Source organism: Rhinolophus ferrumequinum, chromosome 20, assembly GCF_004115265.2.
Source record: "Rhinolophus ferrumequinum isolate MPI-CBG mRhiFer1 chromosome 20, mRhiFer1_v1.p, whole genome shotgun sequence".
NCBI classification, from domain to species: Eukaryota; Metazoa; Chordata; class Mammalia; order Chiroptera; family Rhinolophidae; genus Rhinolophus; species Rhinolophus ferrumequinum.
This window is the reverse complement of record NC_046303.1, coordinates 46,472,030-46,490,156: the sequence shown is the minus strand read 5'-3', so window position 1 is coordinate 46,490,156 and position 18,127 is coordinate 46,472,030. Positions and strand designations below refer to the sequence as shown.

The window sequence follows — 18,127 nt, the reverse complement described above, 5'->3', positions numbered from 1 at the left end:
AATATACAGATTCAACGCAATTCCTATCAAACTACCAAAGACATTTTTCACAGAACAGATAATGCTAAGATTTATATGGAACCATAAAAGATCCCAGATAGCCTCGGCAATCTTGAAAAATAAGAACAAAGTGGGAGGTATCAGAATACCTGACATCAAATTATACTACAAAGCTATAGTAATCTAAACAGCATGACACTGGCATAAAAACAGAAACAAAGATCAATGGAACAGAATACAGAGCCCAGAAATAAATCCATGCCTATATGGTCATTTAATCTACAACATTGGAAGCAAGAATATACATTGGGGTAAAGACAGTCTATTCAATAAATGGTGCTGGGAAACATGGACAGATACATGCAAAACAATGAAGCTGGACCATCTTCTTACACCACATAGAAGAATAAATTCAAAATGGATTAAAGACTTAAATATAAGATCTGAAACCATAAAACTCCTAGAAGAAAATATAGGAAGAAAGCTTACAGACATTACCCGGAGTAATATTTTTACGGACATAACCCCTAGGGCAACGGAAGTAAGAGAAAAAATAAACATGTGGGATTACGTCAAACTAAAAAATTTTTTAACAACAAAAGAAACCGTCACTAAAACAAAAAGGGAATCCTACTGAATGTGAGAAGATATTTGTCAGTGATATATCTGATAAGGGGTAATATCCAAAGTTTATAAAAAACTCATTCAACTCAACTTCAAAAAAACATACAACCCCATTACAAAATGGGCAGAGGACATGAAGAGACATTTTTCTAAAGAGGACATACAGATGGCAAACGGACATATGAAAAAATGCTCAACCTCACTAATCATTAGAGAAATGCAAATAAAAACCACAATGAGATACCACCTCACCCCAGTCAAAATGGCTATCATCAATAAATCAACAAACTACAAGTGCTGGCGAGGAGGTGGAGAAAAGGGATCCCTTGTGCCCTGCTGGGGGGATTGCCGATTGGTGCAGCCATTTTGGAAATCAGTATGGAGGTGTCTCAAAAAACTGGAATTGGAGCTACCTTATGACCCAGCAATTCCACTCCTAGGTATCTATCCAGAGAAATCCAAAACTCCAATTAGAAAAAAATTATGCACTCCTATGTTTATTGCAGCACTATACACAATAGCCATGACATGGAAACGAGTGTAATGCCCATCAGTAGACCACTGGATTAAGAAACTGTGGTACATTTATATAATGGAGTATTACTCGGCCATAAAGAAGAATGAAATCTTAGTATTTGCGATAATATGGATGGACCTAGAGAACATTATGCTAAGTGAAATAAATCAGATGGAGAAAGACAAATACCATATGATCTCACTTACATGTGGAATCTAAAGAAAATAATAAATGAACGAACTAATCAGAAACAGCCTCAGAGATATAGAGGAAAAACTGAGGGTTGCTAGATGGGAGGAGGATGGGACGAGGGAGAAAGTGAGGGGATTAGAAAGCAGAATCGGTAACCACAAGATGCCACGGGATATGAAAGTCAATTTGGGGAATGTAATCAATAATGTTGTAAAGATTTTGTAGGGTGTCTGATGGACACTTGTCTTATTAAGGAGATCACTTCAGCGGTGGTGTAGATGCCTGATTAGTGCACTGTACACCTGAAGCTGAACAATAATGAATGTCGACTATAATTTTATATATATATATATTATATTATATATATACATACTATATAATATATTATATTATATATATACTATATAATAAATTATATTATATATATACTATATTATATATATATATTATATAGTCACAAGAAGTGGAGTACAGCATTAGGAATAAAGATAGTGGAAATGTAACAGCTGTATGTGATGTCGGCGGGGTAGTAGATTGGGGGGTGGTTATCCCTTTGTGAGGGGTATAAATGTTAAATGTCTAACTATTACATTGTTTTGTACACCTGAAACTAATAAAAAAATAAAATTTAAAACAAATAAATAAAGCACTTCACTCAGTGCTGGGCGCCTAGCGTCAAATCAATGCTGCTGGAAGACAAGGTCCACGTTTCTTCCTTTAAGAAGACTAAGCATTGTGCTGAGAATATAATACGTTCCCAACAAGAATGTGTTACCTTCACCTTGTGCCCCTTCCTAGGCGAAAAGAGAAAAAAAGTTCAAAGCCTGCTCCGTGAAAAATGGTTTTACATGTTTAACAGGTTTGCACCTCTATGATAAGAGAACAATTAACAGAAGACCTTCAAACTCCACATGCCTAGGCAAAAGGTGGATGCATAGGGATCCTTGTTGTAAAGAGGAAAAACTCTAGATCAGAGGGGGACCGTTTATATGCCTGACCTCTGAGTATGCCCTAGGGAAAGGCTTTTGAGGTCTGCCAGGACTAAATCACATAAAAGAAGAATTAAAATGATATGGTCAGAGAGCAAATCTATAGGAATTCACTGGAGAGGAGGGCACTTTCTCAAACCTCAGTCTCACAGGGAAGGATCCTCAAACACTCAGAAACTGAGGGTTCTAAGTGCACTAGTAACAATAAACAATAAAAACAACATTCATGGAAGAAGGTATCAGACCAGGAGATAATTAGAAAAGTCTTCTTGGAAAAGATGATCTGTGAGGGGAGCTGTAAAGGGTAAATGCAATTCCTGGGAGTGGGAATGAGGCAGGAGAATACCAAGAATGGAGATACTAGGAAAAGCCCGGTTCACAGGAGCAGACCAACAAGGCTGCAATCCTTACTAGCTGCAGGTAACTAAGCCTTTGTGAGCCTCCATTCTTCATTCCTCAAATGGGCCCCCCCGCCCCGTACCCATCCCGCAGGGCTGCTTTGGGAACCAGAGCTGGTCTATGAAGAGCCTCGCCTATGGTGGAACACACTGACTGGTGCCAGATGTGTACTGAGGCCTTCAATCCATACACTGGCTCACTGCATCCTCATACCACCCTGTGAGGTGTGAACACCTGGTTCCCAGTTTATAAATGGGAAAACTGAGTCCACAGGAGCTAAGAAACGTGCCCAGGATCATATCAATAGTGAGTTGAACTTTGAATGCAGGCTGTGGGATTTTAGTCTAGGCTTCTAACTATAACACTATCCTGCCCCAATAACTGGTAGCTGTGTTAATGGAACAATATGAGCAGAGCCCCAAAGGTGAGAAAGTCTGGGGCACGTTCACAAAACATAAGGTGACGCAGCTGAGTTGGTGTGTGAATGGAATGACAGGGGGTAAGGCTGGAGAGGTTAAGTTAACAAACCCCTTCCATACACTGGGCAAGGAGCAGGGCATGCAACAATGGGTGAAACAGGTACAGCTGCTGCTCCCATCGACCTCCAGTCTGCTGGAGAGACAGACCATCAAATTACCACAAAAATAACTATATATATTTTTAACGTGATCAGCTCTATGAAAGAAAAGTGCAGAGTGCTCTAAGTATGTGTGACAGGGGTTGAATGCTGAATGACAGCAAGGAATTTAGAATAGAGTAGATTTGCACAAGGCACTGAAAATGTTAAAGCAGGACAGAAAGAGGATTTCAGCTTTAGTTTTGGAATAGTACGGTGACAACAAGCAGAGAATGGACAGAAGTAACAGTTAGCTGCAGGAGGTCTGAGGCCCTGTTGGGAGGTCATGGCGTGAACCTGTGAACCTGTGTAAGAGGTGATGAGGTGACAGTGAAAGAAGAGGGAGGGGGTGGAAGAGGCAGGGCAGTAAACTGGCTGGATGCAGGGAGGAAATGACAAAGTCTCGTTGCCTTGTCTTGGGAACTCACAGGACAAAGACGATGCCCAAAGAGCAGGGACTGGAATTCAGACAAAGCATGGGGCTTTCTGTCCCTGAGCCCAGGAATCATGAGAAGGAGGGACCTGAGTTCCAAGTCGGGGCAACAGCTAGGGTTGGATAACGTGCAGACTGTTCATAAGCGGATGTGAAAGGCCTGACAACAGATGAGTCCACTAGCTTCCCTGAATCCAAAAAATATAGTGAGATTTTATGAGCTAATTAACAAAACGAGATTTTTTCCAATGGATTTGGACATTCTTTCCAAGATTCAAAAAGTTATAAAATTATTTCTGAATGAAAGTTTATAAAACATTATCAATCCTATAGATTTTCTGGACTCAAAATTCTTCTCTAGCCCTCTGTCCATGTCCTAAAGAGCCCTGATGACCTTTCGTCCTCTATCCCTAGGGCACAGTCCCAAATTCAACAGTCAATTCCTGGCCTCCTCGCTGCCTGTCAGCTTACGGCAACAGAGAAAATTAGCTAAAAGCAAGCATCAGTCCCGAAAGACAGAGTTTTTCCAGCCAATCCCTGTCCTCATTTGTTAGGGGTCCTGGCCTTCTCTAGCCAGCAAGGAGAACACAGGTCCCTTTTAAACTGCAAATGCCTCCGCTCTAAACCATAACTTCCTTTTTGGGGTACTCATTCCTTTTTTTCTGTAACCAGTTCGGGTTACAGGTTTCTGACACTTGGAACTCAAACAGTTTTTGCTAGTCCTGCCGGCCTGGAAAGCACACACACTTACACATGTGCATGAAAAATACCCTGTATTTACATGCACACGCAAGCACACACACGATCCAGCATCGCTTCGTTTCTATTGGCATATCACATACAGGAAACAGAGATTTAAGAGAAAAGGATAAACACTGCGCTCTCCTACTTGACCCATGGACACAGGCCACTGAGTCTACTCAAATAATTCCCAGTCTTTATGGATAACATTTTTCTGTGTTTTCCCTCCTTATCCATCCCTGGAAAGGAATGCAGTGTTCTGCAGAAAGTGAATTTTTATGTTCTCCCGGGAATAACCTTGTCCCCAGTAAGTCAGTTTTATTGATATACCAAAGAAACTTGAACATCCACGGTGAACAAATCTGAAAAGTGTCAATCCATTCCTCTACCAAGTCTCTTACGTTAAAGACAAATAATTAAGAATTTAAGCCAGAAAACCATATATAGTTTTCATGAAATCCCTCACTCTGTCTAGAGGGTACCTCACCATTCATATTCCATTTAAAGCCATCAATTCTCCTCATGAATGGTCATTTTCAGATTCCTACAAAGTCAAAAGATTCTCCTTTTGAACTTCTACTACAAACAAACCTTGTAAGAAAAGGTGTGCGGATAGAGAAAACACGAACGATTCCAAACTACGTCAGATAGATCACAGATGCAGAGAAGTGAGACGTGCTATGGGAATATTCTGGGCCCATAAACAGCCAAAGTTTCAGTATCAAATAATTCAACTGGAATATGAAATTCAAAAGGCAGCCCAGAATAGTAGTTAAATGCACAGATTTGGAGCCAGACTGCCTGGATTTTAATACTGGCTGCTACCTAATAACTGTGACTTTAGGCAAGTTACTTTTTTTTTTTTTTTTTTTTTTGTAGTATTATATATGTTTTTTATTTTAGCCATTTTGGTGGGTATACAAGTTACTTTTAACCTTTCTGTGCCTCAATTTCACCATCTTTAAATGGGAATAATATTTATTTATTATTTTCAGGTGTACAAAATAATGTAATAGACATTTACCTCGTTCACAAAGTGATAACCCCCTCATCCAACCTACTATCCCTCTGACATCATATATAGCTGTTACAATTCCATTTACTCTATTCCCAGTGTCGTATGCCACATCCTGTGACTATATATATGTTAAATTATAGTTGACATTCAGTATTATTCAGCTTCAGCTTCAGGTGTACACTGCAGTGGTCAAGCATCTACACCATCCATGAAGTGGTCTCCCTAAAAAGACAAGCGCACACCTGACACCCTACATAATCTTTACATTATTGGTTATATTCCCCAAACTGTCTTTCATATCCTTGTGGCAATATTGTGGTGACCGATTGTGCTTTCTAATCCCCTCACCTTCTCCCTCATCCCCGCCCTCTCCCATCTAGCAACCATAGTTTTTTCTCTATATCTCTGAGGCTGTTTCTGATTAGTTTGCTCATTTATTCTGTTCTTTAGATTCTACATATAAGTGAGATCATATGGTATTTGTCTTTCTCCGTCTGACTTATTTCACTCAGCAGAATGTATACTATGTTGTACACCATATTGTTTCAAATGCTAAGATTTCATTCTTCTTTATGGCCGAGTAATACTCCATTGTATAAATGTACCATAGTTTCTTAATCCAGTTCTCTACTGATGGGCATTTTGGTTTTTTCATATCTTGGCTGTTGTGAACAGCGCTGCAATAAACATAAGCATGCAAATATTTTTTTCGAATTAGTGTTTTAGATTTCTCTGGATAGATACCTAAGGGTGAAATTGCTGGGTCATATAAATGGGAATAATATTAAGTGAAGCCATAGGAAAGTGTCATTTTTGTTGGTCAAAAATTTAATGTGGTTCAATTTAAGCTCCTATGACTCAGTATTGTTATAAAAATTAAACGTGCGGAGGGTGACCTGTTAACTCAGTTGGTTGAAGAGTGGTGCTGCTAATATCAAGGTTGCAGGTTCGATCCCTGCATAGGCCCCTGAGAGCTGCGTCCTCCTTAAAAAGGTCAACTATGCCATTGTAGCATGAAAGCAATATGTAACAAATGACTATGGCTGTTTCACAATAAAAAGTTAAAAAAAAAGAATTAAATGTGCTAATTTATGTACTTAAAACAGTACCTGGCACAAAATGGGCACTGTATACATGTTGGTTTAAGATGAACAAATAAAGGAATGAAGTAATGATGGATGGATGGGTAGATGATATGAATAAATAAACTGGCTGATATAATATCAATAAATCAACAAAAAGTGCTGGCAAAGATGTGGAGAAAAGGGAACCCTCGTACACTGTTGGTGGGATTGCAAATTAGTGCAGTCACTATGGAAAACAATATGGAGGTTCCTCAAAAAATTAAAAATAGAACTACCTTATGACCCAGCTATCTTATGATCCACTTCTGGGTAGTTATCTGAAGAAATCCAAAACACTAATTCAAAAAGACATATACATCCTTATGTTCACTGCAGCATGATTTGCAATAGCCAGGATATGGAAGCAACCTAAGTGTCCTGATAGACGAATGGATAAAGAAGAAGTGGTACATGTATACAATGGAATATTACTCAGTCATAAAAAAAGAATGAAATCTTACAATTTGTGACAACATGGGTGGACCTAGAGGGTATTCTGGTAAGTGAAATAAGTCAGACAGAGAAAGAGAAATATCATATGATATCACTTATACATAGAATCTAAAGTACAAAATAGATGAACAAACAAAACAAACACAAACTCATAGATACAGAGAACAAACTGAATGTTGCCAGATGGAAGGGGGATCGGGGTGATAGGTAAAAAGGTGAAAGGAATTAAGAAGTACAAATTTCCAGTTAGAAAAATATAGTCTTTTGGGGTTGTAATTTACAGCATAGGGAATACAGTCAATAATATTGTAATAACTATGCATGGTACCAGATAGGTACTAGGCTTATCAGGAAGATCACTTCATAAGGTATACAAATGTCTAATCACTATGTTGTACACCTGAAACTAATATAATATTGTATGCCAACTATAATTGAAAAAAATTAGTTAAAGAATTATGTAAAAAAATATATTAAAAACTGGCTAGTATATATGATGTCACGATAGCTATCATAAAGCTTACATCAGGACTTTTACATAATGAACATAAGGCAGGTAGTTTAGCGCAAACAGGAGCTCATTTGCCTCTTATAATGATGATTGATTTACATGCATATCTGTGCAACCAGACTTTTGTTAATTTTTGACTGCTCTAATTTCTAGCACAGTATCGGCATGTAATAATTGCTCAACAAATGTTTGTTGATTGAATGAACAAATGACCAATTAAATGAATGACTGCATACACATGTGCCAAGGGTGTTTTGAGGCCAGATTTGGTCCTATTTCAAAAATCCTAAGGGAAATGTTTAGCTTCCAAGCTTGTGAACCTCAGCTTAGTTTTATCACCCAGACAGACCCACTTCCTTCTGTACATTAATTTTCTCAATCAGGGAAACTAGGCCTGCAGACAGACATCAGAGAAAGCTCTCCCTGAATCAGCTCCACTAGTTCAAAGTATCCTAGAAAGTTGCATGGGGACCAGTCTAGTCTCCCTAAAGTTAGTGACAAGCTACAGTATAGTTTAATAATCAGTGGCGATCTGGTCAGCAGAGACCCATCTCAGGCCCATTTCTCACAGTGACACAAGACGCAGTTTCTCAGACACAGGAGGTCTTATTCTTAAACTCACAATGTCCCAAAGTCCAGGGACCGTGTGAAGAAGAAAGAAAAAAGTTATTACAACACAGGATAAAAGAGCCAAGACTTACCAGGAGGCAGAGGTAAAAACAAACTGTTAGTAGCTTCCAAAATCCTGGTCATGATGTGGAAGACTGCAAATTCAGCATCACTAGCCTGCCTATCGCTGGGGAAAAGACCAAAGCCGCATGTCAGCCAAGGAGCTCATCTCAAAAAACCCATTTATCTAAGCAGTGTCTCTGAGTTCCACATCCAGATGGAATTCATGCTAATTGTGAAAGGCTATGCCCTGTCAAAAGCCTCAAATTATGATGGTGACCATCAGCCGCATGCCTAGAATCTAACCAGACAGTAGGCACGTAAACGATCAATTGTATTAACTCAAATTTCCCTTCTTGGCAGTACTGAGCTCATGTGCACCCTCCCTTCTCATCAACCACATGCCAAGGAAAGAGGATGGGTGAGGTAACAGGGACATAACTTTCAATGCCAAGTACAGAACTGAGACAGACAGTGTCAGGGCTGGGTGAGAACTGCTTCCAATTGTAAATTTCAAAAAGGCTTTGCTAAAGCAGGCAGCAATAGGAGTTATTTTGGCTCTCTGCACACCATGATAAAAGTGAGAAATACTTGCGTACAAGTGGAGAACCCAGGGATGAAGATTGTGTTTCCTCCAACTGGTTTCCAGTACTTGGCAAATGAGATCCAGCTGTAGAGGAAAGAGTCTGTTAATCTCTGCTCATCCCCTTTCCCTCAGGGCCCCTACAACCACCCTCCCCAGCTCTGAAGGCATGGTCAGCGCAGCTGGCATTCAGGCTGCGGCCGGACACAGAACCAGCCTTTCTGAGATAAGTTCTGAGGCACTGGAATCCTCAAAACATGGAAAGACTGAAAATGCACCCCCAGTGTCTAACAGAGCACCCTCTGTCTATGCAGGCGGTGCCCCAGCTAAGCTCCCCAGCCTGGCTAACAGGCCCTTAATTACAGGCCCTTGTCCACCAGTGAAGGTCAAGTGCAACTGGGTTTGCTTTGGGCATGTTATGTGAGCTCCTCAGGATAGTTCTATGCAAAGGAGAATTCTTTAAGAAAGGTTCATTATAGAAATAAATGTCAATATATGAGAATACTAACCTCTTCTAATATATTAAAAACTAGGAAACTCAAACCTTACTGTAAAAATTCAAAGACATTATTTAAATACAGATACTAATGACTACAATAGAGACAGAACTTTTCAAATTAGAGGGCCATGTCTAATAAATTTAACTAATCTTCCAAAGTTCAATGCAAAATTATAGGTTTGCACACTGGCTCCTTTACATATTGGTCTTACCCAAACTGGGAGAAATGCAGTGTTCTTTCTGTGTATTTAAATACTTTTAGAAATTTCTCCAGCATATCATTTCTAGGTTCTAAGCAGTGTCAGACCTCAATTCCATGTGCTTTTTAAAAGACTCAAGACGCCTTAACATCATTTCTATTTACATATGAACTGGTGTCCTTACTTTGGATCACACACAAGTTCAATAAGCAGCTACCTGGCAAATGAGTTGCCAATATAAGCAGATTCGAATGTGGTAGTAGTTACACAACTGCACTGGAATCTGGCCTAATTGGGCTGTTGCAGCTAATTAAGAATTGAAGTGCAAGTTCTCTCATGTCTGCATAAAACTCCATGTTCAGAAATCATTACCTGCGTTTAATAAGGAACTGGAAGATGCCAAGATGTGAACATTTGGCAACCATGCTAAATCCATCACTGTTCTATGCTTTCATGAGTCTATCGTCAATATTTGAAGGAAGTGCAATAAACCACTTTGAAAACCAAGTTCTCATTGTTTGGGGTTCCCCCACCCCCGCCCTTTCCTCAAGCTATAACACCAAATATACTGGTTTGAGGGTGGGAGAACTCCAAAAACCTAATTTGGAATACATACTTTACCACATACTGGAAACTATATATCAGGGGCCAAGGGGTGAAGAAAAACAAAACAAAACCAACCAGTTTTGAAACATAATCCAGAGCCATCTGTTCAATTTTCTTCTTTTCTACGCCCTGTAGGTGTCTCAAAAGATGGTCTTTTAGTTCAGACACCATCTGAAAACAGGATATAGATTATATAAGTCACAATGTACCCACTCACACCTGCAACTGGTTGAATTAGATCCACTTATTAACATTCCTTATCAATATGAAACATATTAGGTCTGAAGATCCCTCCAGCAGAAATACATAACCCTCGGTCTTTTTCTGGTGGGCGTAACTAAGGGGGCACCAATGTTTTCCTTAAGAGCAACTGCTTGTGATTCACTCAAAGCCCAGAGAGCAACTGAGAGTCAGGCTCCAGGCCCTGCTGAGAAACAAGAAAGGTATCGGGTACCTCCCTCTGCACAGTGGCTGGAGACACTCCACACAGCACACGACATGCAAAGGTAATGAAACACCGTATTCATTCTAGTGTCTCCAGACGGGCTTGTTTCTACATCTGCTCTGTCCTGATCATCCTTGGGGCTCCCTATCAGCATGCCATTCCCAGCCCTCCCCACCTGTCGCTTTTCTCTCTCCTTCTCCTCCTTTCTCCTTTTTTTCTCCCTTTTCCCAGCTCGCTGCTCAGCTAGAAACTCTCCTGGCTACAGAGATCTTTGCACCAATTAACAGCCCATGAGAACTGTACAATTGACATCACATGTGCGCACATCTATTTTAGCACATTTAACTACAGGACACCCTGAGTAGAACTTAGCCCGTGGCATACTGGGCCAAGACAGAGTGGTATATTATTTCAGTTCAGTCTCCTGCATGTGCTAATGGATCAAGCTTTAAAAAACAATATTTTCTTTTTGTTTATGATACAATGCATTCTTTTTTGTGATGTTCAATTTTTCTATAATAACCATAAAGATAAAAAAAAAGTATAATGCTGTCAGCTACATTAACATTTTGGTTTTTTGATTTTCCTTCTTCCTGGTGTCGTGCAAGGCGGCCTGCGGGGTCTCTGCTCCCGCTCCCCACACAAGAACGCAGGACATGATGAGGCCAAAAAGGAATAGCCACGGAGCCACAGATAGGGGAGTCATACCACTATAGTCTCACTGGAGGCTGGATCCACATGACCTGCAACCTGCTGTCCGCTTCTCTGCCTTCCAACCAACTGACTGACGAACCAACTCAGCCGCAGCAGTTATATCAGTGGCTAATTGGCTAACTGGTTACAGCTGATGATCCATTAGCCACAGCTGACGGCCATCTACTACCCAAGTCAGCACCCCTCCACGTGAGGCCAAGAGCCTGGAAACTGCTCTCTGGGACTCTTGTCCCCACACTGGTGTGACACTCACTCTTGCGTTTTGTCATCTGTTTTTCATGTAATAGTTTATGTCATTAAGTATTCTTTACCACACTAGTCTTAATGGCTGCACAGTATTCAATTTTATGAAAGTACTATAACTGAATTATTTATTCCCTTCTTGTACATATCAGATATTTCTTTTAATACTGTTAATAATACCATTAAAAATCCTTACATGAAAGATGTTTGCCATACCCCCAATTCTTTTGTCAGACTAAATTCCTAGAAATGGCTTTTGTTGGTTCACACACTTAAGGTTTGTGGTGATACTGCCCACAGTGGCTGCACTAATTCTCAACTGCCAGGCATGAGGCCGTCCAATTCCCTGTGTGCTACTTTGCTACTATGACATTTAATTGTCGTCAATTTTCCTATATGTCTAAGTTAAATAATACGAGGTTTGACAATTAAGTTCGTGACCTTGTTACAACAATGTTGCTAACCTTTTTTTGATATCAGAGGGATTATTCATTATGAATTTGTCCCAACTGAACAGTTAACAAAGTTTACTGTTTGGAAGTGCTGAAAAGGCTGTGTGAAAAAGTTAGACGACCTGAACTTTTCGTCAATAATTCATGGCTCTTGCATCATAACAATGCACCAGCTCACACGGCACTGTCTGTGAGGAAGTTTTTAGCCCGTAAACAAATAACTGTATTTATTAGAACACCCTCCCTACTCACCTGATCTGGCCCCCAGTGCCTTCTTTCTATACCCAAAGATAAAGGAAATATTGAAATGAAAACATTTTGATGACATTCAGGATGTCAAGGGTAATATGACGACAGCTCTGATGGCCATTCCAGAAAGAGTTCCAAAATTGCTTTGAAGGGTGGACTAGGCGCTGGCATCAGTGCATAGCTTCCCAAAGGGAGTACTTCGAAGGTGACCACAGTGATATTCAGCAATGAGGTATGTAGCTCTTTTTCTAGGATGAGTTCACAAACTTAATTGTCCGATCTTTTAAGTTAAAGGAACTTAAAAGGCATTCACTATTTCAGTACTATTTTACTATCTACTTATTTTACTCAAATTCTTTCACACAGTTAAGTATTTTGTATTTCACACTCTTTAACCTATCTGATATTTCTGTTGGCTTATGGTATAAAGTGGTGGTATTCGGGATAGGAGAAATCTAACTTAATTTTCTTTTACAAATAGACAACTATTGATTGATTAAAAATTATTTCTTTCCACGTTGATTTTTAAATGCCTCATGTAACATATGCTAAAGATTCTAATTTAAACTAGAGTCTACTGACTGTCTATTTTTGTACAAGCACCATATTGTTTCTGTCACTGGAGATCAACAACATATTCAGACTCTGGTAATGCCAGTCCCATGTTTCTTAACTTCATCAAGTGAATCAGTCAACTGTCACAAATTTTATTGGCTTTTTGCTTGTAATGTTATTAAACCTAGATGTGAAGGACTTGGAAATGGGTATTGTTTTTCATTATCTTTTCTAATTGGTTAATCCTAATTATAAAAAGAAAATAGATATAGAATCATCAGCTTACTAACTTGCTCCTTATTTTCCATTTATCTAATGGGTTATTTTTTTTGTTGCATTATACAATCTTATAATCTTCTTTTGTTTCTTATTGCATTGGCTAGAATTTCCAGAACCATGTAAAATTTTAATGAAAATAGCAAGGATCCTTAACTTCTTTCTGATTTTAATAGGAATATCTCCAAAGTTCCATTAAGAAGGATGTTGGCTATTAGTAGTAGATTATTCTTTGTCTTATTGACTTAGTGTATTCCAAGATTGGAATTTCACTTTTATCAACTTTTAGCACTTATAAAGATTATCGTTTTTCCTCTTTCACCTAGTGATGTAATAAATATATTTCCTGATATTATTAATATATTTCCTAACATTAAGCCTTTCTACAAAGAATCCTACTTGGCCACATTGTATTTTCAAATATACCACTAGAAAGTATTTTCTTTTCCGTTTTTTTTTTTTTCCCCGTAAGGAGGGCACAGTTCACAGTGGCCCATGTGGGGATTGAACCGGCAACCTTGGTGTTAGCAGCACCACACTCTAACCAAGTGAGCTAACAGGCCACCCCCGAAAGTATTTTAATTAAGCTTGTGGTATATTCATAAGGAAAAGTGGCCATTATCAGATTTTGGTTTTAAGGTTATGCTGGCTTTTAAAGTGATTAAGAAACTTCCCATCTTTTTTCAAAAACATTTTACATAGCATGGGAATGACCTGGTCCTTAAGAGTTTGGGAGAACAAACTCACCAAATAACTTGGGGCCTTTTTTTGGAGAGAATCTTTGACTTTTTTTCAAATTATTTTATGGTTATTGTGCTTTCAGCTCTTCTATTTCTTCTCGGCACAAGTTTGGTCATTCTATTTGCCAAGGAAACTTTAACTAGAATTTTTAAGTGTATGAATATGTATTTCTACATATTTTTCTCATATATTTTAACTTGCCATATCTAATCCCATGCCTGAGCCTGAACAGTACTAAAAATATTTCATTACTTTCCAGGTGTCTCTAATCAGTCTTTTAAGGATTTTGGATTTATTTACTAATTCTGCTCTTCCAATTAATTTATTTTGATTTATATTTCTTTCATCTCCTTAGTAGTAGGACTTCTTGAGAAACAATACTTTATTCTGTTTTATTTTAAACCCCAAATACAAATCCATGGAGACGTTGTTTTTTCCTCTTTTATTAAACAGTCTCAGTGATGTACATTCCCTTATGCTGGTTTGAAATTATGCCTTTCTTAGGGTGACTGATTAATGCATACCTCCCCAGCCAGACATGAGGGGCAGAAATCATGTATGTGTTCCTTACTACTGAACACACAGGGCCCACAGTGGCTGGGCCCAGCGATGTGTTTGAAGAACAAGGTTAGAACGAGAGGACGGGCTAGCCCTTTTCTTGGAGCCCATCGTTTGCCAGCATCCCAACAGCCCACAGACCACTCACCAGTCCCACAAGTAGCCTCTGTGGGTTGTCCTCCTCCTGGAAGAGGGGTGTCAATCTTGGCTCTGAAATTAAACAGAGTGATTGTCAAGCAGGGTCGTTCACAGAAAATGGGCTAGAAGAAGAGGAATCAGCCTGGGTTTCCCTTCCCTGAGTCAAAACACTTCCCTGATAGATGAGAATTTTTCATCAGGTAACTGTGACCTGCAAGCTGAACTTGTCACTCAAGTGAAACACAAAGAGCTCTGTGCAACAGAGGGAGGTAGAGACAAAGGAAGGATGGATAGAAGGAAAGAAGGGAAGGAAGGAGGGAGGGAGGGAAGGAGACATTTCCCAAAACCTACAGGCTCTGACTTTGATTTTTCTTCAACACAAAAACTCACTGCTGTCTAAGAACCTCTGCTTCACTGGAGACAGAGTGACCTGGGCCCTCTCTTAACCTTAAGGGGCCATAACCCAGGGACAGGGACTCGGCAGAGGGTCACATAACTCCCTTCCTTCTGACCCCCCCCCCCCCATAGTTCAGTGTCTTTGGAAGTTACTAAGCTGAGGGGACCAGTCAACTAATGTGGCAATAATAGAAATTGGCACAAGTTATCCGACAGAAAACTTAACTAGATCAAGATGGAAAAGTGACATATAAGGTTAAATCAAATGCCACTTTCTCCACCATGATTTGCATAACAGCAGCAAGGCTGAAGGGCAGGCAAACAGACTCACTGGTAGGTCTGCCCTAACACTCCTTAACTGCTCTTCCCGTTCCAAACACCTAAGGCACAGCAGCGTCGAGAGGGCAGAACCACCCTGGTCTGTGGGCCAACTCCTTGTGGGAGGGCATGGATGCCTCTCCACTTCTCGGGAGAAATCCTACCTGGATCCTTCACAACCTTCATGAGTAAGATGAAATCATTCAGACCTTGAGCCCCGTAGCCCTGAATTTCACACGGAGGGTTCCGTTTCTGGCAGTGATGGCGTTCTCCCTAGGAAACTAGCACCAGCAAAGCACATGAGAGGAACGGGCAAGTTCCCAAAAGTGCATCAGGAGAGAATGACTAGTAACAGGATGCAAGCAGGCCTGAAGGACAGGAGCAGGAGGTGCTCAAACGGGGGAAGGAGGGTGGTCGCAACACAAGCATGCACCAGACTGGCAACATTTCCCATATTGCAAAACCCCTGAATCACACCCCGGGGCACTGGGCAGGACTCCTGCCATCTACCCCTGCCTGGTGCTAGTGGCAGAAACTCTGACTTCAGATATGGATAACCTGGAAACAGGGCCAAGGGCTGGTTCCCTCAGGGCTGGATGACAAGTTCACTGTCACAGTTCACGTAGGTTGTGTGCACAGCTGCAGGATGTGCAGCAACACACTGTATAAAATAATTTCCATTAGGGTCACCCAACACATACCTAAACATTCAGGCCCATAAGACAGAGGTGCAATATAAAAACAACAGCTTTTTAAATAGAGGCTGACCTTTATCAGCCATGAGAGTCCCACCAACAAAACCGCAAAAGGGCTCATCCCTGAATATGTTTAGCACTCTCTTCTTCCAGTTCCATCCAGCTAAGTCCCTCTCATTTGTCAAGACTCTGCCCCAACCATTCCCAGCAGTGAGCTAGCCCCTCGCCCCTGCACCCCGAGATGACATAACACCTGTCACATGGTTTAGAGATTGTGTGTTAGCATTTCTTCCTCATACACTAATGATAAAGCAGCCATCTCAGGGAGCCCACATGTGCCAAGCATTGCGCTAGGTGCTATAAACATGACCCCATTTACTCTCATTTTCGCTCTGCCCTTGCCCTGAGCAGGACCACACGAAATGGATAAACGGCTTGCCCAAGTGCACATGTTAGCATGTGGCCAAGCTGGAATTCAAGTCCAGTTCAGCCTGGCTCCCAGCCCATGCTCTTTCCCCACAGCCACAGGACCTCCCGGGAGGCTCCTCATTTTTGTATCCCCATGACCCAGTCCAGTGAGTACCCAAGTGTCAACCAACACGAAAGGAGCACAGAAGTCACAGGCCCTCATAAGATATGACAGCTGGAGAGGAAGCGTCCCTAAGCCAAGGGGATTGCATCCTGTGTGTACAGCCAGAGGGCCTGTTCATGAGATCACACCTATGAGGACAAAGAAGGAAAACCAGAAGGCCACCAACACTCAGGGACTCCTGCAGCAAAAGCACACTCAGCAGCTGTCCCTGAGGGTCCTGATGCTAAGATACATGTGGAAGGAGGTGGGTGACTATTCTGGCAGGAAGACATGAAAGGGAGTTGCCTTCTTCACACTGTTGGAAGTGATCTTCCTGCCAACCCACAGTGGAAGGAAGAACAATGTTATAAACAAAACTCTGACTGAAATCCAGAAGGCTTTTCTTACCCAAACTCCTTGCTTCTAGGTTAGAAATCACCCTACAAAGAAAGTAGCCAATGTTATTCACATAGGAAACATTAAAAAAAAAAAAAAGAAAGAAAAAAGAAAGCCACACACTATACAAAGATTTCCTTTAAAAACCCATAAAACCACTGCAGAAACTTGGGCTGCTAAAAACCTCAAAAACTTTAATCAACTTGGCAAAAGCCACATTAGGCAATTATAAAACTCAAAATCTTTTAGTGCAAATAATGACAATAATTTACAACAATTGCAGCTCTCAGTTATTGGAAATAATGGGAACAGAAAATAGAACAGAGGTTGGAATGGGGCCTGTACTTGTAGCACTGAGATGACTCACTATCCAGAAAATCTGCTTTCAAAATAAGAGGAAGCTCACCAGCCCGCCCACTAACACTTTTCTCAATCAGCCTCTTGCCTGTACCCGCCTAAAGGGCTCCATTAATAAGAGCTTTCTTTATCCCTTCTCCCTGATAAATCATCCAACTCCGGGACACAAGTTTGTAACGTTTAACAGATAAACTTTTCCCACTAGAAACTTCAGCCTCAAACTCCAGAATAGGGCCCAGTGGCTGCATTCATTACGCTGACAGCATCATTTTTGCTGAGGATACACAAAGAAAGTAAGCTACTTCCATGAAAGGTAGCTAACAAAATAACTGCAAGAGATAATCATACTACAGATACAATAATCCCTAACTTTACTTACTTGATTGCATTATCAAGAATATTCCTCACATACACTTTGGATCTTCTTTTTCCTGTTTTCTAGGAGTGAGAACATGTCAGAGGTGTGAAAGGTGAAGATTTTGTGGGTGACATTTTTCACAACACAGACATAATGTAATACAATTAAGAGTTTCAGAAAAAAGAAATACTATTTCCAGGTAAACAGGTAAAACACCTAGATTCTTAGAAAATTGTTTCAAAAATGTTTTATTTTGAAACTATTATAGATTTACAGGAAGTTGCAAGTCAAGAATATGTGATAGACCACAACACTACAACTATACACAACAATGCTACAGAGAGATCTGTTACTCTTTACCCAGTCCCACCTGGTGTTTACAACTTATACAGATATATGGAGTACACTATCAAAGTCAGAAAACGAACACTAGTACAATGAGTGTGTAGTTCTATGTCATTTTATCACATGCATAGATTCATGTACCACCA

At 40.3% G+C, this 18,127-nt stretch overlaps 1 protein-coding gene and 1 non-coding gene across 3 annotated transcripts in view; both read right to left on the bottom strand.

Moving 5' to 3' along the window:
* Window positions 1–18,127, bottom strand: part of GSAP (gamma-secretase activating protein) — a 124,462-nt gene that overhangs the window by 24,959 nt on the left and 81,376 nt on the right. For both annotated transcript variants that reach the window (XM_033088713.1, XM_033088712.1), the window contains 6 exons: window positions 17,658–17,716; window positions 16,934–16,965; window positions 14,556–14,617; window positions 10,250–10,345; window positions 8,886–8,956; window positions 8,319–8,413 (listed from right to left, as the gene is read on the bottom strand). In XM_033088713.1, the coding sequence (XP_032944604.1) occupies window positions 8,319–8,413; window positions 8,886–8,956; window positions 10,250–10,345; window positions 14,556–14,617; window positions 16,934–16,965; window positions 17,658–17,716 (415 nt within the window). The remainder of the gene's footprint in view (window positions 1–8,318; window positions 8,414–8,885; window positions 8,957–10,249; window positions 10,346–14,555; window positions 14,618–16,933; window positions 16,966–17,657; window positions 17,717–18,127) is intronic.
* On the bottom strand, window positions 13,598–13,671 carry TRNAS-GCU (transfer RNA serine (anticodon GCU)). Its single transcript has one exon. It is a non-coding gene; the product is annotated as a tRNA-Ser (tRNA).